Raw genomic sequence first — 23,503 nt, forward strand, 5'->3', positions numbered from 1 at the left:
CCTTGATCCACGAAGCGGGGTGTGGCCTCCCTTGCTATTTTTGTGGGGTTCAGTAGACTCCACTGCAGCTAAAACACCCAGAGAGAATGATGCTAACAGGTGGCTTTCAAACAAATCTACTAAATAAACCAACATTTGCTGTCCGATTACGGTGGGGTGGGAAAACCTTCAAGAACATGCAGCGACATGGTGGCAGCAAAAAGCCCCTTTGCTTTTTCACTTTCCCCCCAAATGCTGCCTCCAAATGCTGCCTCCAAATTCAGTGATGTGGGCAGCCCTTGGTACAGTCCAGGGACCAGTGCAGCTGCTGAGTCTACAACTTTTTATGCACTCAGTCATGTAATCATTGCATAGTCTTGACTTGTTTGGTTCTAACATTGCAACAGGCTTTAAGCACAGGGATGGGGAGATGTTCAGAAGGGAATGCACTGGGCACCATTAAGATAGGTAAGGTTGGCAGCTGCTGAAGATAGGGCCTTCTCAATTATAACCTCTCCGCTGTGGATCTCACTTGCAAGAGAGAGATGGCTGGCCCCATGTGCTGCTGTTAAACAGGTTTTAAAAAACAACAGTTGTTTGCATTATTTTTCATTTACAGGTTGTTCTATATGCTGCTTTTGCTAATGGTCTATTTTAAATTCATGCATGACTTTATGAATTCATTATTGATGTAGAAATGTGGGCTGCTTTGGGAAGAGTTTAGCCTTAAAAAGTGTCTCTGAAGCCAACTGAACAAAATAATGATTATTCTCAAGTAGCAAGCGTATCTTCTTTATTTGAAAGAGGCCAGTGGGAGGGTGAGTTTTGTGTGTGTGTGCGCGCGCTTGCGCGCGCTCTCTCTCTCGTTAGAAGATTTGGAATTTCAAAGAAATGCAACAACCTCTTACTTACAGCAAGGGGACAAAAAATGAGGAGCAAGAAGCAGCAGCAGCTTGTGGGGGTGGGGGGGGGAGGAAATAGAAAGCAAAGATTGACTGCAGAAAGAAGAGTGAGCTCTCAATAAAACAGATGTTGCTGGGCCCTTAGCCATTGAGTGCCTCTCTTCGAAGCTGGGAGGGCAACTATCTGACCTGCCCTAACATCTACAAGAATGTACTGAGAAACTCATCCCAGAGACCTTTGGTACTTTTTTCAGTGGTTCCCATCCCTCCCTTTCCAGAGCCAAGCTTAGCTCGCTCTGTGTGACAACACCCCAGCACCCTGGAGTGGGCTTTTGCAAGCAAAAATGGAACAGCCGACTAAACAAAAACACCCCAGAAGTCCACATGGCTATTCAAAGGGGCTTCAGCCATTCAAGAGCTGCCCTTCGCTTTGGCCACTCAGCAACCATTTTGATTCTAAACATGAACAGCAATATTAGACATTGGCCTGATTGCTGAAGAAACTGTATGGATTCCCTCCCTTAATCATCAGCATCTTCAGGGTCTCCAGGTGATGTTTCTAGAGCTGGTCCAAGGCATCCACTGCCCAAGGCAAAGGACAAGCACCTCCCTTCCCATTTTATGTACAAAACTAAGCCACCTTGGCAAATAATTACTTCAACATTGGCATCCTACAAGGCACCTAAGGACAGCACAATCATGTAGAGGTTGCCAGTTAGGTCACATGGCACACAGCACTGGCCTCCAGCATCTCAACATCATGGCTGTCCACCTAGCAGCTGTACCTGATGCCTCTGCTTCACTCTGCCTCTTGGCAAGTCCGGCTCTGGATGTTTCTGTGGTCCCAGTTACAGTATCAATGGCTTTCAGTGCAATGCCTGGTTCAATTTTGCCTGCTTATTTGGACATAAAAGGAGAATTATATCCTCTGAATGCTAAGTAAACCTATTTGTAGCTACAGCTCTGTTGATCAGTACACACAGGCCCTCCAAGGAGCTGCAATTTGAAGCTGAAATGAGGTAGAACTGGAGAGTCTCAGAAATTCATTACCGTGAAGCTCTAAGGACTTGTCAAGGCAACTGCTGCTTAATTTGGAATTATCCTAGTAGAAATTTGGAGCAGGCTGGTTTGGAGCAGCTAACCACCTTTATTAAAAGAACCAGGATTGTTTCTGTTGATTTCCATAGATGGAAGGTTCATCATCGATGAAGGAAATTAAAGTTTTTGCTTCTTGAAGCCACAGAACATTTTAACTGGAGAATTTTCTCAAAGAATGATGTGGTGCTAAAAAAAGGCATAGAGCTGACAAATTCTTTGCTTTGCCAAGGCTTGAACTTTGGTCTAGCTCAGAGACAAGGATTATATTTATACTTCATTTTACTTCATTCATGTAAATTTAATTTGTGGTCTTTCCCAGAATGAATGGCCCTCAGAGCTGCCTGCTCTTCAAGATCTCAGATTGCTACCTCTGGCAGTGTTAAGGATTTGTTCCCTAAACAGCAGTGAAGATGTCACATGAACAGTCCATGAAGGGCACAGTCTTAGGGACAGTAGATACTGTCTGCCCAGGCATAGGAAGAGGCCTAACTTCAACCTCAGAAAAGCTGAGGTCATTGTGAGTACTTTTGACTTCAGAGGGCCCACCTCCACCCCTCTCAACCAGCATGGGTCTTTCTGTGCCAGCTGGAGCCTTGAATATGGAAGGGCATCTTCAGGATAGGCACTGGGGTGGGGCATTCTAGGGTGACAGGAGGGGCAAGGCACCCAGGTTGTGCCCCAGCCTCTGCTCCTCACGAGGAGACAAAACATTTAATGGCCAAAAATTTGCGATCTACATATTTTTGAGGAACAGGAGAGTGCAGAGACAATCCTAGCCTTCATGTTCCCCCTGCCCTCTATCCAATGTAAATAACCTGAATTTGGAAGCTTACAAGTAGCCACATAGAACGGTGCCCTAATTCTCTTAGCAGCAGCAATATAACTAGGAGGTGCCCACAAAATTGCAGCCTTTGAAAACAATGGAAGTGTCCTTAGATCAAGCTGGACTATTAGTTCACCTAGCCCAGATTCTCCCATCTCAGAAGCACTGGTCTACAATTCTCATCATGCTCACTGTGGCTTTTCCTACCCATCCTTGTTCTCCCCAGATATGTTGGACTACAACTCCCCCAATTGCCATGCTGGGAGTTGTTGCCCAGTGTGTCTGAAGACCACCAAGTTGTGGAACATTGAGCTAGACTAGATGTAACTATGATCTCTGGCTAGCAAAGGTTCTTCAGGTTCTCAGTTTTTCTTATAATCTGCTAATGAGACTTATTGCTGCAGATCCTGCCAAGGGCTGAAGTAGGAAGTTATCACAGGCAAAGTATGTACTCTCCCAGTTAAGTATGGTACTATCTTGGACGTAAAGCCCAAGGAAATACATACATACAGACATACATACAAATAAGATTTGGTGTTGTGATCTTTGGGTGCTCCATATGGGCAACAAGGACAAGCACAGGCTGTGCAGGCACTTCAGATGAAGAACTGGGGTCTTATACACACAGAGCACACAGTCTTTCACTGTTGACATAGTTGGATAAACTGGATGGTGGCCTTCTGGACCAACCAAGAGGCCGTTTCTACTTTTGAGACTCACTCTGTATCATGTTTCTGCTCCTGCATAAGCTTGTTCAACTTTTCATCATCAACAGCAGCTGGATCCTTTGTGCTATCAGTTCACAGCTTCATCACATAATTAAGCCAGGTCCTTGTTCTCAGCCACTCCTCACTAATAGTTCCTGAACTTGACCTCCATTGGCAGCTAGAGAAATCCCAATGATTAGACTTGATCTGAGGAAGTGGAGAATTAAGAAAAACAGCTCCCAGAGCTATGCTGATCTGAGAAATTGTTCCAGTCCCATTTCACGTGATCTACATTTTGCAAATCACACACTGTGCATGATTTGTGTTTTGTTCTTCCCAGTCCTTAGTTGAAAGGTGTGTCATCCTGTTTTTCCTTCAACTGAACACGTTCAGCTTGGAGCCAAGGGACACTTTTAATGCACCTAAGCACTAGGAGGCCTGGGTAGGTACATGCTGTTGATCTTGCATACCTCCTACACAAAGGAAATTTTTAGAGTGAAGATTTTACTGCATCTGTACTCATTTTGTATAGTCCCCAAGGGACTCCAGAAAAGACCATACATGGATTAAAATTAGCACAATCTACTGGGAAATTATCTCACCCAAACTCTATTGAAATTGATAGGCATCGTGCAAGAACACTAATGCATTCCTGTAGAGAGCCATTTATTTCAATGGAACATAGACAAGAAAAACTTCATGGTGGATTCTGCTCATTATTATTATTCTTTTAGAAAAGTTTGGTGGGGAAATGGAGGAGGAGGAAGGAAAGGGGATATTACTTTGGTCGATTGTCACTTGGAATGTTTAAAAAGGGCCTTTATAACAATCTCTTGCCCAGTGATACTGCTTCAGGGTAGAATTAACTTCATTAGTTATGTAAAATATAATTTTCCATTGAAGGTCGCATGTCTTTCCTTGCTACTTACTTCAGAGGTGTGCAACTCTGGGGGATTTGCTCATCAATTCAGTAGCTAGAACTCAGCTGCTACATAGGGACCTAACCATTTCGACCTAAATGTGTCATTTTCCTCTTCTGTAGCAATTTGCCAGTGAAGTTCAGCAGGAAACCACTAAAGGTTTAGCTGCCATTGCCACCAGCATGAAACAGCACAATTTTAAATACTCGATTAAAAGCAAAAAGTAGGAATGTAAACCATGTTTGAAATGTCATACTATGAAAAGAAGGGGAGGTGCTGGAAACTTCATTGTATATCAATTTTGTAAGTTCTATTGAGATGGTATTTGATATTTGACCAATTCCCTCTTTCCCGCTGCAGCACACTCACACACAAATGCACATGTACACACAAACTCTATGGGATGGTGAACAAATGGGTGAATCAGATTTAAAATGAAGCATTTCCTGGTACAGCCAAAGCTCTCCTTACCACTGCACTACATCAGCTTGAAACTGCACACTGAATGAGACGGGGAATTGAGGGCACAGGAACTATGAGTTAAATCCAAATCACACAGATTTGTGCTTGTACAGTGGGGCTTTCCTTCACTGTCCCTCACCTGAAACCCACTGCATAACCACAGATCTGCTTTGCGTCACCTAGTCATCCAGAGCAGTTGAGAATACATTGAGGGCAGAAGGGTGAGGGGAAATCCATAACAGCAACTGTTTGTGTTCTACAGGTTGACAGCCACCATTGGACCCAACCGTACGTATCTTGCACTCCTTTGCATATGTGCCTCTCTCTTTAGGAAGCTGGAAAAGACAGTCATTTTTGGCCCAGCTGTGTTCCTAAGTTGGACACTCCATAGTGTCTGATTGGACGCTATAAACAAACAGCCTGCCATAGAAAATTTCTGCTTATATGTTCCCTACGTCTGTCTGGCATACCTGGAACACTCACTGGACAAGGAGAATGCCTTTCCCATAAAAGCCTGATTTGATCTTCCACACATTTGGAGCATTAAGTCCAGGATGTTCAGCCTCCCCCACTAACCACCCCCTCCTTCCTTGCTTCTGCTGAAAACTACAGAAACACATAAAGGCTGTTTTGTGATGTCTCCTTTTTTCCTAATTAACCATGTCGCTTACCAGGCAAGTCCAAGCCCCAGTCAATGATACATGAGAAATCCTGGCACTTTGAGCAAAGCATAGCTAGTCGCACAGAATGTAAGGAACCATCTGCAAAGTGCTAATTAACATTCTTTTCCAGTTCATTGTGATATTAACAAAGAGGTTTTGTTTTGCTGTAAAAAGGGACTGCGTTTTGGTGAAACTACTTGCCATAAACTTGACAGCCTGAATTATCATTGCCAGCACTTCTCATTCATTGACTACTGGGAGATGAGAAAGCTTACTAAAGGAATACTTATTTTAAAAGTTATTTGCTACTCTTATTATAAAGAAAAGTTCTCTTGCATCACAAGAGAGTTTGTTTTTATTTTACTTAAGCCCAGCTGGAGATGGAGAAAGCAAAGTAGCCTTTCTAGCATTTGCCTTCTTGCTGAAAGAGCAGATGAGAAAGATGGAATAGCCTAGATCATGCCAACAGGGACTCTAGAGCAGAAGTGGGCAAAAAGTAGTCTCTAGATGACTGGCAAAAGAGAACCAAGGGTTTCTAACTTCCAACTCTTTAACAATAGCCACAATACCTTTGTCCTCACTGTCAATTAGTCAGTTGAAATGAAAGCTCGATGGTAAATTAAGACTTTTGGTTTGAGAGGAAGCTCAGTTCCAATTTGGGCTTTTCTTTAATCCTGCAATGTGATTTCAGTTAATACTCGATAGCCTAGAAAAGACAAACAAAAAACCCAAAAAGGTCCCAGAAGACCACCTTGCTCTAGAATGTAAATGGACTGGATGCTGCAATCTGAAGTGCCCCACCTTAGATGCATGAAAGTCTCCAAACGCAGAGGCTTATGTGCATCTAATGCACAGGCCTGGTGAGGACCAGTGGCAGCACTCTTTACTGCTGCCATGACTTATATTTTCTTGAACAGCTGTCAAGGTTTAGTGCTGGGGAGGGAAGGAGGCTGGGCTGTCTCTAGGAAGCAGTGTAAAGCAATGGGCCCAGCCTCTTCCCCTGCTGCAACCCCTTCTTGTCCTTTCTGGGGCCCAGTTACATCCTTAGAGTGGCAGCCAGCATTTTTTTCTGCACTGGCTGCAAGGGGGAATCTTGGAGTCCCAGCTCTGAGGTCACAAGGCCTGAGGATCAAAATATTCCTGTGAATCAGAATTTCGAATGCCCAACTCAGATAAGATAAAGCTCAGCAAGTTTTCATTAAAATGACAGATGAAACACCCAAGATACGAATTCATTGAGAGTCAAGCTTAACTCAGAATCTGACCAGAACTTTTTGAATAAAAAAACTTGAGGCTACAAAATTGGATTTGTTTGTGAATCTTGTCTGGAAGGCCTAGTAACTGTGATGCCATCTTAAAGAAAGGTCGGTTTCTTTATATTCATATTGTGGCCCAGTATTACACCATGTGCTTGAAAATACCAGAACATTCTTTCATGAGTACCTTGTTTCCAATAATTCAAAGAGTTTTAAAAGAGGACAACCAACCAAAGGGGCTCAGGAATTTGAATAAAGTTTGTAGTTCTCTCACTCCAAATTAATGCCACACTTGGAAAAGAGAAAGGAGAATTCAGAAAGGCACCAAACATTGCAACACTTGGCCACATCTGTCAACATGTAAAAAAATAAACACCAATTCTTGAACATGATTTCCAGAAAAAAACACTTGTAGAACTGTACAGAGTCACAGAGATAAGCCTATCCAGACCCTAAGCTCTTCATTGGAGGTCCTACTTCAAGAGCTACTTATAAAGGATGCTAAGAAGTCAACTAACACCAGTGTAGGGCCTTTTCGGTCATGGCACTCCATTTGTGGAGCTGGCTTCCCAGAGGTGTGTGCCAGGCACTTTCTTTGTACACATTTTGGCACCAGGCAAATACTTTTTCATATTTGGCCTATTTTAACTATTGAAATCCTTAATTCTAATTTTTGATTCTAATTTTAGGGTGGTATTTTAATTGATGAATTTTAAAATTTTAATTGTTATGTATATATAAAATGTTGTCCACTCCGGTTATTGCATGAAGTCAACACACTTGGTGCTCCTGCTGAAGGAATTGGTGTTTTACTTACTGACTTGGTAAATGTTATTGATTTTTTATGTTTTGTTTAATGGTTTTTAATTGCTGTAAATCATCCAGAGTGTCATGTGGCCATTGTGACAGTATATAAAATCTGAATAAATAAAAAATTAATGCAATTTGCTGTTCACTCATTTCCATTTTTTCTTCTTCTCTAACTCCTTCTGTTTTTCTGTCTTCTGTACCATCAGTGAGATAACTTCCTTTCTAAATAAGAAAGGATAACTAAGTTGCATCAAACGTTTTTCATTAATGTGACAAGTGGTCATTCTTTCCCCTGCTTAACCTATGTATGTTTCATTTGTCTGCTCTGAAATAAAGTCTTCTTGTTTTGATGAAATTACGCAGCCCCAGTTACAGAGTGCTAAGAAAATGTCTCTTCACATTATTCCTGGACAAGGAAGTTGATAAGGGCAGTTCGAGGAGACAAGAAGAACTTTGTAATTGTACGTCCTTGAAGATATTTCATCCCCAGCTTACTCTGAACAACCAGTTCACGAACTATTTCTGCATCCCGGGCTACTTGCTGAGGTACACCAACTTTGCCACAGGGTTTGTTGTTAATCTGGAAATAAAAGACACAGAGAGAACCAAATGAGACTTCTCAAAGTTGACCCCCTCACTTCTATCTTACTCATGAGACCATCTGCTTCTATTTACTAGTAAGAAACAGAACAATTCACAATTATGGATATTCAGATGTTATTTAAAACTTTCAGTCCATTAAGTTAGCCTTCATTAAGTTTGATTCTACCTTAATCTTTTAGGTATTGTGAATGCACACTCTCATATGGATACTTACACATCATATGTACAGCCCTATTTTAACCTAGGGGGTTAGTTTTACAGAGAAGCTTTTTCTAAACAGTCAGATAATTAATGAAGAATTCTATAATAGGCCTGTTTTATAGAGTTAATAAGAGGCCGAGCAGCTACTGGATGGTTTTTAAGCAAGGTCAAAAATCATCTCTTGCTGCTGTACATTCATTTTAAAAGGATTTCCAAACAACTTAAAAGTAGCAATGTTCAAGACTGACAGAACTAACTTGAATAATGATGCTACCGGGAGTGGAAAGTGAAAAGGACAGGGGAATAAGAAGTTAGATCTAAACTGACAGGTACATACAGGGACCATACTGGAAAATCCAGACTCCAGGCCTGAATTCAGGTATGGTTAGAGGGCATGGCTTTGACAAAAAGCTCCTAGTCAAAATGTGTATATATTATTTAAATGAATGAAAATAAACAAAGGGGAAATCCTGAAATCAGTGTGTAAATTTGGGTTCAGAATGTGATGGGCCCTGCATTTCTCTAACAGGTTGTTTTTTGACTCCAGTCTTCTGAGCCACTGTCAGATAAGACTAGTATTTCTTTTTAAAGAATGTGATCCCAGACGCTATGCTGTACTACAGCTGATGCAACCCTGCAGGAGAATCAGACATATTTTTCATTCTGTCTACAGCACAGAAGCCAAATGTGCAATGAACTGTTTTATGCTGTTTCCTTTTGGGACTTTGGGCTGAATATGGGCAGACACAGATCCAGTACCAAATGGGCGTAATGAAATATGTTATGTGAACACAGATAGAGCTACAATTGTCTGGGAAAGCAGTTTGTCATTAGTCTGAGCTGTTGAGACAAATGTCAAATTGTGGCTTAGAATATCAACTCACTTTTAGAGCTTTGTTCAGTCAGCATTTGGAGCAGTTATAACTTGCTTGCTTATCTTCACTCATGGAAATATACCTATACATATTATAGCTGAGTTTATTCTTGGCTTTTCTGCTGCCCCATTTCATCACTAAGAAGCATGTGGAAATGTGTGCATGCACACACACATACAAGGGCTAATTCACACATTAGGGTCATGGGCATGTTTAAATCAAGGGTCCCTATAGAAAATATGTAAAGAATTAAGGAATATGCATGTCTCCAAGCACAGAGAAGGGCACATTTTATATGTATCATCTAGGAATCTGGAAAAAATAAATCTGCCACCATAAGGCATGAATTATCCTGCAGCATAAAGAACAGTAGGAACACAGTCCAGCACAGAAAAAAGAGAGTGTTATGTTTGCAAGCTTGTGTGTGAGAGAAGGCATGCATCTGTTTGAATTACCCTCTGGCTAATATCCTTCCCAAGCCACACCTTTGGTTTAACTATTTATTCTGTCAAGGCCTGTGCTTCACTTCATATTCAAGAAGTGCAGCTCTTGTTGATCTCAAAATAATCCAAGCAGAAAATGCTCCCTAGAATGCTCAGCCTCCCAAAGAGTGAAACAACCGTTCTCTCTTGAGTTGGCTTGTTAGGCTAGCTCTGAGAAGCTCTGAAAATAAGGGATACCAAATACATCTGCCTGGCCTGCATTTAGACACTCTTTCAAGGCATGTTTTAGTAGATTTTAAAGAAGCAACACACCAAGCCTAGAACAACACAGTCCTGTAAATTTTCTGACTTCAGGATGTAACTTGTATAAATATTTCAAAAGCACAGGAAGATGCATGTGCCAAGATGCATATACTTTTTAAAAAGTATTATTATTCCACCCTTATGTAGGGCTCACAATGGCCTCTCATCCAGACTGCCAATCAGTTCTGTGGCATCAGGTTTTCTGAGACATGCTCTTCCCTTGTCAGATGAAACTGAGGATGTTCACACAATATTGAACGAAGAGAAGAAGTTAAGTATGTGAGGAAGCTTTTAGCTGTTCTCGAGTCTAGTCTGCTTTGAAGATCAGAAGCATTCTCTCCACCCCTTCTTTTTTTTTGGCAGGGGGGTGGTGGTGGTGGTCTGGAAACATCCAAGACACACCAGGGCAGCTCATTTAGTCCATCCTCCAGGTGGGGCAGCATCCCTGATTAGGGGACTTCCTTTCTGGCTTCTTTTCTGGGAAAGATAGAAAATCCCTGTAATATTATCAAGATGTATTTCTCTTATCTATTGTCCTTTCTGGCCAAAGAGTAAATTTTTTAAAAGGATAAATATTCTTGAACTCGTCCGTCTGCTTGCATGCAGCAAAGGGTCCAAAATACAACAAGAAGAAATGGGGTAGACTACTCCAAAATTTTATTAAAATGGAAGATCTTGCATTAATGTATTTTATAAAGTGTGTTTGTAGAACAATTATATTATGTACTTGTTGTGAGATGCCCCACGGCTTTGTTGCGATGGGGGTGGCATAAAAATGTTTTAAATAAATACATACATACATACATACATACATAATATTTACGTATCTTATGAATCACTGCTGAAAAAAGAGTTCATGTTCTTACCAGAACTAACACTTCCACAGTATCTGGCTGCTGGATGTATTCTGGGTCCAGCGTAGGCCAGGGCTGCTGCAGCAACTCCTTATCCCAGTGGTGATGAGTACAGAGTTTGTTCTGAACATGAGACAAGCCTGAAATATAACATTGGTGGATTCTTCACACTTAAAGAAATATTTGTGGGGAGTGTGTTGGTAACTCAGTCTAAGCATTGCCCTGTCCCCTGCAAGCGTTTGTTTTAGCACAGAACTGCCAACATGCTGGAAAAGGAATGGGCACTGGATTTGGGATCACAACAAAAGAGGGTGATGAGAAAGAGAGCAAAATCTACAGGTTAAGGAAAGGAAAATGGTCCAAATAGATTTTTAAGTCATGGAAAAAAGAAAAAAGCCATAGAAAGTTTCCAGAACATAACAAATACCATCAGATCAAGGCTAATTTAGGCTTTAATTAATGCAAGTGCAATTAATTCTGAGGAAATATGTATAAGATTACGCTATAAAAGATGAAAGATACAAATGAAAGCAAGCTGACAATATTCTTAAAATGAAGAACACAATCTGGCTAAACTTATGCATGTATTTAATATATATCCTCCTAAAATCAACAGCTGAATCTTGGTTGGAGCAAGCTTAAAGTCTATTGGAAAAAAGCTACATAAGGCAATCTTTCCGTGAATCACACTGCTATTTTGCATACTTGGCATCCTTAGTGTGAGAGAACTTAAGAATTGTGTCTAATGGTAAAAGCAGTCTTCTCCATATAACCACAACAGATGCCCTGTTGTCTGAAGTAGCTCTCTCCTTGGCTAGGTGCTGGCAAAAGGACGGAAGCACTGAATCAAGAGAGTGTGTGCAATTTTTGAAAGTTTAATTAGGGAAAGGAATAAGCTCTTGGAATGGTAATTCATTTTCTAGCTGGCCTCTTCTCTTGAACTTCTTTCTATTTGTGAGTAAGTTCAGTTCATTCCTAATAATCACATGTTGGCTGGGAGAGTAAAGACATGCTAACGTGCTCCTCCTCTCATGTATAACAGGGATTTTTCACACCATTACAAAAAACACAAGCTACCCTTTTCTCAAAAAACAAGAGTGACACACTGAAACTGGTTAAATGACACAAAAAACAAATACATAAACAGGGCTACTTAGATGGAAGAGCATCAAAATGGATATCTGTTCAAGAGATGAACTCCTAATGCTCTCAATTAGTGGCAGAGCTATGCAAAATTGTGCAAAGACACCTCTACAGTTGACAGGAAAACTGCAATGAAGCTTTTGCTTATTTAGCTTGCTTGTTTTTCCTGTTCCAGTTCATACTATGGGAGCTCAAAACAGAAGCCATTATTCCCGTACACCGCTAAAGCTTATGTTGCTTCTAATACTGAGAGACACAAAAAGTTAGGCTGCTACAGTACACACACTTCTCTGGGAAACATGTATAGGATTCTACTGGCTGGGTTCAGCAAGATGCTAACCCACACTGCAAAGTGAATATGGGTTGAGTGTGGGTTGTTATTGAAATCATAGGTTGCTGTTCAAACTCAAGTCATTATGTTGTCAGAAATCAACTGTGCTAACAAATCATGTTTTGTTAATCATGACCAATCCACAGTTCAAAATCATGGTGCTTCTTCAGGGGTTGTTCAAAGTTAACAAACCATGGTTTGTTAGGATGGTTGGGCACAGCCAACACTGGCTCAAGTGGATTTGACTCTTAAGACAGAATTCAGCTATTTCCTGAGGGTGGAAGGTAGGTGAGATGTCACAAGTATCTCTACAATTAAAAACTCACCACAACACTTACAAGTGATGAATTCCCCTTACCCACTTCAGAAAGTCTTGCTATCACAAAGCTTTTCTTTCTTTGAAATACATACATTATAGCTTCATGGCTACTAAGAACAGGATCCTTGGAAAATCCAATAATGGAATCATGTGATCTTTTCTGACACCTACCACTTCTAGAGAATCAGCTTGCAGGGCTATAATCTTGTGGGGTGAGGTTATAGCCTTAACATGTGGAGTTATAAACTAGATTTAGAAATGCGCTGGTTGTTGTCTGAGGAAGAAGGCAATAGATATGTATTGGGCAGTTCTGCAGTTCTCCTGCTAATACCTGGATATAGTGCTCAATTTGTAGATTGACATGACTCCCCCCACAAGGAATTAATAGGGTTATACCCTCTATAATTCAACATAGAGGAATTTAAACTAAAGAGTAGAGAGAAGGTAGGTCCTGTTTTACTGGCACATCCTTGAATTATTTGCAGCTGATTGGCAAGGAATTCTGACTTGTGGCTTTTTAACAGTAGCAAGAACAAAATGACTCTTTCCCTGATCCACAACCCAAATTATACCTCTGAATGAAGAAAATAAGGGATTAAAAGGAGAGTGCCTTTTTATGCAAGAGGACTGTAATTTCTGTTCAATTCTGGTACTCAAAACAAATTCCTGGATCAGAATTTTAAAATTCCAAATATATATCCTTTGTGCCTGGCTAGTTGGTGGTTCAAGAAAAAAAGAAAGAGGGTTGGGGTTTTTTTCCCCAGATTTGAAGTCTGTTCACCTCTGAGCTAATGTGCTATACATAATGTTCAAACATGCACTTCCCTGGCCCCTTCCCTACTAATATATTGAAAGTTGGGATCATGTAATTTTGCAGTAAACACTTTCAAGCCACAAAATACTATTAAGACAGAAACTCCATTCATCTTGAGGGCAGTTCAAAGAACTTAATATGCTATTGGAGGAATGCCAATGTATGCTTTCCTGTTTGTTATTTCTCCCAGCCAACAGATTTTTTTTAATGTAGTCAGAACATCCTACTAGTGAAAGGGAACACCTAGTTAGACACAAGAATCTAAATGTTTGCCCAGAAAGATATGTGTCTGTAATTATTTCTGTTTAGTAAGCAAAATGCCTTCTAAGTGCCATTCAAAGGCACTAAACAGTCAGAAGCACATAATGAGGAAAAATTAGCTCCCTTTGTCAAGGACAGAGAAGCACAGAAAGAGATATATTTATTTAAGCAGAAAAAGCATTAACTAAACTCGCGCGTGCTCTCTCACCCCCCCCCCGCCCCCAGAGGAAGATGTTCTCTGAACAGAAACCTATAGTTAAAACCTATTTATGCACCCAAACCCCCACTGTAATTTAGGTGCAGTGTAAAACTTGTTGAAATAAACAAATGACAACTTTTTGCAGGCTAAAGGTGAACACCCTACAAACTTTTCAGAAATTAACATTATAATACAATAGTTTTCACTACAGGTGGGCAGGATCACTTGTCAAGTTAAGCTACCCTGCAAATAAGCCATAGCTGGTTGTTTGGCAAACAACCCACAGTATACCTGACAGGCTTATTATGGCTTGTTCCCCCTTTCCTTCCCCCTCCCCCATCTTCCCAATGGTTCTGACACAAATCTCAGTGTTCTTCCTATAAGAACCCATCTTGTCTCCCCCTCCCCACTCTAGACGCTACCTCTTTTCTCTCAACTGCATTTTCTGAGCCTCAAAGGAGTCCTTTTTTCCCAGCATGTCACCTACTCCCTTTGACAGCTGAAAAATACAAGCACATTGACCAGGCAAGACTATAGATACTGGCCAACCGTAAGAACATTCTGGCACACTTGTGAAAGACCAGTAAAAAATAGTGTTTTAAAGATGTACAAACACAATTCCACCATTTTCAGGAAATGAAAAGGAAAGGGTGGTGAATCAGTGAAGGTTGCTACAAAATGCTGCTTGGGCATTGGTGGCAGGGCTGTTGCTGGTGATGGCATGGCCAAGACTGTGAAGAGCAGTGGTGGTTTCCACCATTCTTGCTGAACAGGTCACCAGCCGATTTCTACATTCCATGATGAAATTGCTCTCCTGGGTATGGAGGACATGACAACTGACTGTGGTATGAAAGACCTCTACACCAAGCCATAGGCTGTCAGGCTGGCTTTGCCACAGGAAGCAGTCTAGGTTTGGACCACATGCCAATCCATCATGGTTGGTTACCCACAATGGGTTGTCATTGCATGTGAACCAGATCAATGTATGCCTGATAAAAAAAACACTTTGTGCAAAGCGATTCAGCAAATTGCATAGATTTTAAATTTTCTAAGAAATATAGAAAAACAGGTTCTTTGCATGTCCTGGAAGGGGGCAACGTAATGTCCCACTAACTGCCAAGCAAGCTGAGCCTGCTTTTTCTCTGCCTAGCTTTGGTCAAAGCTCATGCAAAAGCAGTTCTGGAATCAGGGGGAAAGATCCAAGAATTGTTGGAAATATGTAGTCAAACTTGGGCTCCAAGTTAGTAAGCTTTATAAAGATTAGAAGTAGAGGAAGCAGATACACAGCATTAGAACAAGCACTACTATAAATCTCTAAACTGCATATGCTAGACATCTAAGAAAGAAATCTCAAATATACTTGTGAGGAGTAGGAATCGCTCCATAATGTTCAATGGATGACCATTTTTTATAGGAAATAATCCCCATTTTAACCCCATAGAATCAGAGGAGGAGGCTGAGTGGAGGGGATGCATTTATAAGTTAGAGCCTTTACATTAAGAATGATTAAGTCCCATTGATTTCATTATTCTAAATATGGCTCAGTCTTAGATCTTGGCACTCTTCTGGCAGCAGAAGTGAATCTGAATGATGCAATATGACAGCAAGGGAGGCTGCTGTGCCAGGTACCATGATGCGGAGGGGGTGGGGGGGTTCTTCTCAGGTCTTTATCCAGAAAAGATTCTTTGCAAAGTGACAGTTTATCTTGGCTAATCTTTTGGTCTACCTTCCTTTCACCAAAAAACCAGAGGGGAAGAAAGGAGAGAATTTACATGATATGATATGGTCAATCCAAACCAATAATGATATAACAGAGTAAGAGAGTCACTGGAGATGGGTTGAATATTTTGGACTTATAATATCAAGAGGAGTAGCCTCTTGTTTGTTGCAGCAAACACAGTGTGCTTTAGAGACTAACACATTCACTGTTACCAAAATCTACTTTGTGAGACAAAGGGAGCATCTGACCAAGTAAGCCCTGGCCCATAAAAGTTTATGCCACCAAGTGTGCCACAAGATTCTCAGTGGTTTTTACCATGACAGCAAGACTAAAACTTATTTCAGCAAGGTCCTGAAAATGAACTGCTTTTTCATGCCCGTGAATTATTCATAGATACCAGAATCACAGATGCAGTCCTAAGCATGTTTTGAAAGAAAAAAAGTCCTATGGAGTTTTAGGACTTCTTTCTGTCTAGATATTTAAGAGTGTGTCTTAAAGTATTGTTTCTACTGCTCACTTCTTGTATCATCAAATGAGTCCATCCAGTTGAACCCAAATCCTTTTGAGTTTTCCTGGAATTCTCTTCTGCACTGTGACAACAAAAAATATAGCTGTGCGAGTTACCTTTCCAAATCTCTGAGCTGATGTGCGGGGCCATTGGGGCAAGCATAATACAAAGAGTTGCTAGAGCATCTTCAAATTCTGCACTGTGGAGAATAATCTGTTGGGAGGCTTGCTGCAGAACAATGGAAATGAAGAAGAATACTATTTAAAAATGTAAATACCCTTCAGCAAGGAACCTATCAGTGGAGAAAATAACAGGGTAATTTTAAAATGAAGAGCTGTTCTTGAAAAGCAGTATTTTTACAGTAAGAGGAAAGTTCTAGTTTCACTCCAAAAGAATGAGCTGAAAAGAATAACAGCTCTTAGCATTTAGCAAGCCCTTGGGGAAGAGACCCTCAGAGAATGCTCATAAAAACCAATTTATAGGATTAAGGGCCTGGAAAAAGCATGTTGGAAACCAAATTAATTGCTGTAGTACTAGCTAAATTCTTAATTCCCTTTCTACATGTGAAAGATAAGCTAGTTAAGATAGATAACCCTATCAAGCCCTGTGTTTTGCTTGGAAACTTTCTCAGCATTCCAGCCCTGTCTGCTCTAGATAAAGCTATGGCATTAAAACAGATAGAGAACTATTGGGGGAAGAGAAGCAGGAGTTTTCTAAGGCCAAAGTGGTGGGATTCTTCACTTCTTCTTTTTGGTATTAGAAGACACATTTTCCTTATTGGACATTATTTTTCCATATGTGTCCCTTCTTTTCTTCAAGGAGTTCAACATGATGCACAGGATCTTCGCCTCTCCCTTTTATTTCATTCTCACAATTCCCCAGTACATGAAAAGAGATAATGACCAGCCCAAGATCCCCTGGAGCACATCATGCTTGAGTGCCTTATGGCTGATTGGACCCCAGATCTCCCCAGGCCTAGCCCAGACGTTTAAGCAGACACGGAGGCTGATCCAAACTGTCAGGAATTTACAGAACTGACTTGTCAATAAGGCTCAGTCAGGGGAATTTTCTAACCTATTGTCACTGGCATTTCTGATCAGTTTAGAATATTGTTTTGTGTGTGATGACATCAAGATGCTATTATGTTAACATTATCTGGAAACCTAATACTCCGTACATGACTGGAAGGTTATAAAAATGTACACGGGCTGTGATTTTGTAGTTGATGGTGATGATCACTACCCGATAGCATGCTGTTGTAAATCATTGCATGGGGCCTGGATGATCTCACCAATAAAAATGCTGGGGTTCAAGGTGATTTAAACCTTCCCTACAGGTCCAAGTGTTCATTCCCACCACTGGTAAGAAGACTGACACCAGAAAGGATTGCTTTACAGGAAAGTAGCAACAGGTTTCAGACAGAAGGGAAGGTTGATATTCTGAAGTGCTGATGAAAACTGTTCTACTACACTGCCTAGGTGTGTTAGGGTTTTATTCTACACCAACCAATCTGTTAAGGGTCTGAACAGGCAGCCTGCACAGCAAGATGCCTATTGCACAAATCTAAAGGCAGCTGTACTTTCAATACAATTATGCTGCAAGTTGCATTCATGTTATACTTCATGCTAGCTTACAGCCACAGTTTTAAAAAAGAGTTCTAGAAATAAGCCAATTTACATGATATACTCACAGACAACGTGTTAGTGAGGCCCATCAGTCGAGATATTGCAGCATTAAATAAATAATCCTTCAGGAAGTATTCTGTTACCTAATTAAACAAAAGAAAAATAAATTTCTTTGATTACTTAAATTATCTCAGGAGTTGTCCAACTTCACAACAAAAAAACAATCAAGATGAGAAGGGGTTGATCTTCTCTATTTGCCTTTATTTGAATGATTTTTATGTTTATTTATTCATTAAATTTATATCCTGCCTTTTTCTTTTTTAAAAAAAACTAGATGTGGCTTACATCATTCTCTCATCTTGCTCCCTGTATCCCCACAGCTACAATATTGTGAGGTAGGTTGAGCTAAGAGTCTGTGACTGGCCCAAAGTCACCCAGTGGGCTCCATGGCTGAGCAAGGACTGGAGCCCAGATTGCCCTGAGTCCCAGACCCACGCTCTTAACCGCTATACCACACTGGCTCTCATTTCCCCTTATGCAAACTGTTAGGGTGCTGTAACAAGATAATAAAACCTAAGTATTTTAAAAAACCGACTAAGTAAATGTGTAAAATGATTCAACTGCGATAAACATTCAGCAGAAAGGAGGTCTAGCTCTAGAGTTCGGCTGGGACCAGAACTGATGGCAGTCCCACAGCAGGGTGCCATGACCAAAAAGGCCTCCTCCCTGGTCATCACCCAGCCATATTTAGTTGGTGCAGAAATCTAAAGGAGACAGTCTTCCACTTACTACTCCATAATGAGAAGCTTCTTGCTGCCCACTTGAACACCAAATTCATCATATGGGAAAAGACAATTTGTTCATCGCTGTCTGTTTCTGGGATGGAGAACGTGTGACCTTCCAAATGTTGTTCGATCTCCACTTCCATCATCCCTGACCACTGCTCATGCTTGCTAGTGCTCATGGGAGCTGGAGCCCAACATCATCTGGAGTGCCACACATCCCTCACACCGTTCTATGGCAACTGGTAGTGATCCTGCCAGGCTTTTCTCCTTTTCACTGGAGGGGCCAGAGACTGAGAGCCTCTTCATTTAAGGCATGAGCTCTACCACAGAGCCATGCATCTTTCCCAAACAAGTTTGTCAGGCAGGCAGATGTTGGAACCTCTGGATGAACTGCAGAATGACCATGCTTCCCCCCCAGTAATTCACGCTGGGCAGGCTTCACAGTTCAAAGGTGAGAGGTGCATATTTTTTCACCTTTAAAATTAGCATAATTTATTTTAATCTTGCCTGCTTGGGTTTGGAGGAGGATAAAGATGTTCACTATCTGGAAATGATTCAAGACATTCTCATTTTCTTTATAAGCATTTTAGCTGTGCTACACCAAACATTTATGGTATATATAGAGCAAGGATGGGCAACTCATCTGCCTTCAGATGTTGTTGGACTAATCTCCCAATGCTGGTAATACTGCCCAGGGCTGATGGGAGTTAATATTTCTACCCAAGTGCCCACCCTAGTTCAGCACATAATGTTATATTTTTTGCACAGCAACAACTCAGCCTTCATAACCTGTGCAGTCAGATTCTTCAGTCTGGTCTCCTCCAGTGTGTTGGAATAGAACTCCCATCAACCACAGCCAACATGGAGGGGAATAGGTTCAGGGAGGCTGCTTAGCCTAGACTTGGCACATCTGGGCCCATCACTCTATCAGATAATAAAACCACACATGACTTCCTCAGCTTATACAGGAGGTAGTTTTAAATGCAATTATCAGGCCTAGTATTCATTAAAACAAACAGACCATTACATAGCTAAAGCTTGGCAGGACAGCCTCCTAAATGACTCCATCATTTTTCAGAATAGTCAGCATTTTTCCTAACCTCGGAGACAGTGACGTTTTTCTGCTCCCAAATATGTCTGGCTGCAGCTTTCTCTTCCTGTTTCAGCAGCTGAGGATTGGGCACAGTGCCAGAATTCCTAGCTTCAATAAATTTGGTTGCTAAGTGCCAGAGGCGAGATTGCCATCTCTGCACCCCAGGGAATGCATCAGCTGGACAAAAAAAAATGGCAGGAGAGAATGGTTTTCATTAGCAGGAGTTAAGATAACATTGTGGTGGGGGGGAGAACTTGACAAAGACTACTGCTCCTTGTAATGAGTCAGCGCTGAGCAGTTTTGAATCTAAAAAAATACCTGAATGTACAACTCATTAAACAGAGTAAAATAATTCCTCACTAACTGAATGCTACACATTGGATTTAAAATCTTAATGAAAGGAACATTGCTGGTTTGTTTTCAGGCTGAAAAGGATAGTGAAAGAAACCCTTTGCCAGAGTTGCCACCTTTACACTTAGATGCACAGTCGGGACCAAAGCAATGGTTATCTTACCCAAGAAGTCAAGGAGAAAGAAAGTGGTGCAACATGGGAAAAATGATAACATATGATGCTCTGTGATTCTGCAGAATTTACCAATTTGCATTTATAATAGCTTTGATTAATAATCCTGGAATTGCTGATTTCATACTCAGAACACCTTGTGCAATCTGGTGCTCTCCCGATGAGTTGTAGCACAACTACCATAATCCCCAGCCAGCATGGACATTGTTGTAGTACATTCCTTTAGGAGGGTAAGAGGTTAAAACAATGGTGATGGATTTGCCCCTTAAACCTAATTTAAGGCCCAGCTGGTGGCACCAGGGCAGAAATCTTTAACATAGGTTGAAATCCTGGACAGGTCCACCCAGAATTAAATTCCACTGAGTTTAGTGGGATTTACTCCCAAGTAAATGTGTATCCAATGCAGTCTTTAACTAGAGGCTAAGTCCTACTGGACTCAGATGCACTTTCTTCTGAGTAAATATGCTTTAAACTTCAAAATTTAGCTGCAAAAGTCTGGAGTAGTGGATGGGTTTAAATCATCCCTCCCCACCCTCCCATCCTTGGCCTGCAACAGGAAATGATTCAGTCAATATATGCATTGATTTGCAATGTTTTTCCCCCGCAGGGATTATTGTAACACACTCTATGTAGGGCTGCCCTTGAAGATGGTCCAGATACTTCAGTTGGTTCAGAATAGAGCTGCCAGGATGTTAATGGGGACCAGCAGGTATTCACATATTATGCCAGTCCTCTACTGTTTGGACTGGCTGCCAATTGAAGTCCGGGCTCAATTTAAGGTGCTGGTGATGACCTATAAAGCCCTAAATGGCTTGGGTCCTAGATACCTGAAGAACTGCCTACTTCCCTATGTGCCTTCCTACCCCTTAAGATCTGAGGCAGAGGTCCTTCTCTGGGAGCCCTCCTTGAAGAAGATTAGGAGGATAGTTTCTCAGAGAAGGGCCTTCTCTTTGGTGGTGCCCTGAATATGGAATATGCTCCTCAAAGAGGTTAGCCTGGTGCCAATGCTTATTCCTTTTATTCTGAGATGTTAGTAGTTGGCTGGGATATAAAAGTATAAAATAAATAAAATAAAAATAAAATAGTTGTTTCCCATTGAAGAAAATGACAAGAAGAACACAGATTCTTTCGAAACATGCTGCTGGTGGACAGCTTTGTGAATACCCTGGACCAACAGAAAGACCAGCAGGTGTGTCCTAAATTAAATCAAGTCAGAGTTTTCTCTAGAAGCAAAAATGGCAAAACTGTCATACTTTGGACACATTGTAAGAAGGCAAGACTCCCTGGAGAAGACAAACAAGCTAGGGAAAGTTGAAGGCTTCATAAAATGAAAGGGAAGCCCAAATATGAGGTGGACTGAATCTATAAAGAAAGCCACAGCCTTGAACTTGGGAGAGCTGAACAGGGCTGCCATGGACAGGACATTTAGAAGACTTTCATTCATAGGGTTGCCATAAATCGAGACCACTTGACAGCACATAACAATAACACGCAGTAGTTGTACTTGCAGCTTCAGAACGACATTTAGATCCAGAAAGATGGCAGGGAAAATCCTATGAGATCCCCCTAAGTCACCCTGCTCCTGTGAAAACTAGATATGGACAATGGCAATTCCTAGATAACATGAATATCAAAGAGTAAAATACAGGAACCAAACCAATAAAACAACTCAGCTCAGAAGTTTTATCTAAAGTGGAAACTTAGCAAGAAGAGTAATCTGGGATTTGTGTCAGCCATTTTGAGCCCCTAAAGGCAATTTGCTATTCAAACACATATCTAGAACAGAAGAATCAGGTGTTAGCATTGGGGTGGAGACTTACTCTTTGCATCCCACAAGACGTCTTGCTCTGGAGGTGCAGCAAATAGGATATACAGTCGGATTGTATCAATTCCATATTTCTGGACTATGTCTTCAGGTTCTATACCATTATGCTTGGATTTACTCATTTTTTCCCACTTCACTTGCAGTTTCTCTTTGGTTGTTATGTGAATGGGCTCAGGACCTAAACAGAGAAAACATACATGCTTTATAAACCTTAATCCAGGCTTTTATAGCCTTCCAATAAAATTATTTTAAAATGGATGCTAACAGAGATCTAAAGGGCTGGTATAATGAAACTGGTCATTCTGTACCTGTTCCACCCATATCTTGCTCAGGGCTGGCTCCAAACATACCGCTGACACAAAGGACAAGATTATGCCCACTACTTCATCATCATTCCACCTGAAGATGTTGGCAACCTGCAGGAAGATTGCTGGAAACACACAGCTCTGTCTTCCCATGGGGATCAGCCAGGGGACTGATGCCACTGTCTCCACCATTTCACCCAGCATCTGCCACTTGAGGCAACTGCCTCACTTTGTGAAATGGTAGGACCAGTCCTTTGCCTACAGCCATGTTGGCTTGGGAAGATGGAAGTTGTAGTCCAACACATACGGAGGGTACCCATTTGGGGAAGGGTGCTCAAAAGGATTGAAAATAGGACTCTTAGGGACCAACAAGATTAACTTCATTCACCCATCCTATTCATTTATTATATTTCTACACTACCCAACAGCTGAAGCTCTCTGGACAGTGCACAACAACAAAAGCCTGATATAAGATATGACATGGTAAAATACAACAGAAAAGGTTATAAGTATGGAATAAAATAAAAACCGCAAATAAAATTTAGCAGCTGTAACATTTAAAACAGAAACATCTTGGTGAGTGTCCTCCAAAAAGCAATGACTTTGTCCTGTGACATGGATCCTCCCACTTTATGTCTCAAGTCTCCTTTCACAAATGGATTCTTCGCACATGCAAGTCAGGGTGGCTTTGCATGTTCCAAGAAAGCAAGAGTGCAAATGCATTTCACTTTCCTTGATCATGCTTCCAGTTCATCATACCAAAAACATTTCTTTGCATGAGACACTGTATAATGGCAAGAACTCCCTTGCACTTTATCACACCTTTACTGTCTTGCGTGAGCCTTTTTCGTGGTAACATCAACCTGCACAGGGTGTAACCGGCACATGTTATGCTCTTATCCAAGCAGTAACACATCATCATTACTTGCTCTCATCTCCTGGGAAGAACCAAGCTCAAGTCCTCAAGAATTAACTCTCTATAATCTGGAACAGGCTTGCTCATTTCATTGACAAAACTGTGGCATCTCTTACTGTAATCAATTCAGTCAAGGGAGACGTGACCCACAAGAGGGGCACAACCTGCCTCTTCCATTCGTTATGTAATGACTGTCTTCCCAGCCTGGGATCCTACAACTGTAGCATTGGACTACAAT

The 23,503-nt window shown here is 41.2% G+C and overlaps 1 protein-coding gene across 4 annotated transcripts in view; it reads right to left on the reverse strand.

Moving 5' to 3' along the window:
* Positions 1-6,907: 6,907 nt before the first annotated feature.
* LARS2 (leucyl-tRNA synthetase 2, mitochondrial) overlaps positions 6,908-23,503 on the reverse strand; it is a 71,017-nt gene continuing 54,421 nt past the window's right edge. For 2 of the 4 annotated variants that reach the window (XM_044456190.1, XM_044456199.1), the window contains exons 16-21: positions 22,040-22,222; positions 19,704-19,873; positions 17,884-17,961; positions 16,310-16,421; positions 10,911-11,038; positions 6,908-8,199 (exon numbers count right to left, since the gene is read on the reverse strand). In XM_044456190.1, the coding sequence (XP_044312125.1) occupies positions 8,020-8,199; positions 10,911-11,038; positions 16,310-16,421; positions 17,884-17,961; positions 19,704-19,873; positions 22,040-22,222 (851 nt within the window). In that variant the 3' untranslated portion in view covers positions 6,908-8,019. The remainder of the gene's footprint in view (positions 8,200-10,910; positions 11,039-16,309; positions 16,422-17,883; positions 17,962-19,703; positions 19,874-22,039; positions 22,223-23,503) is intronic. The other 2 variants (XM_044456208.1, XM_044456216.1) reach the window with 2 other exon arrangements.

Source organism: Varanus komodoensis, unplaced genomic scaffold, assembly GCF_004798865.1.
Source record: "Varanus komodoensis strain SLA01 unplaced genomic scaffold, ASM479886v1 scaffold10, whole genome shotgun sequence".
In the NCBI taxonomy this organism is placed as follows: Eukaryota; Metazoa; Chordata; class Lepidosauria; order Squamata; family Varanidae; genus Varanus; species Varanus komodoensis.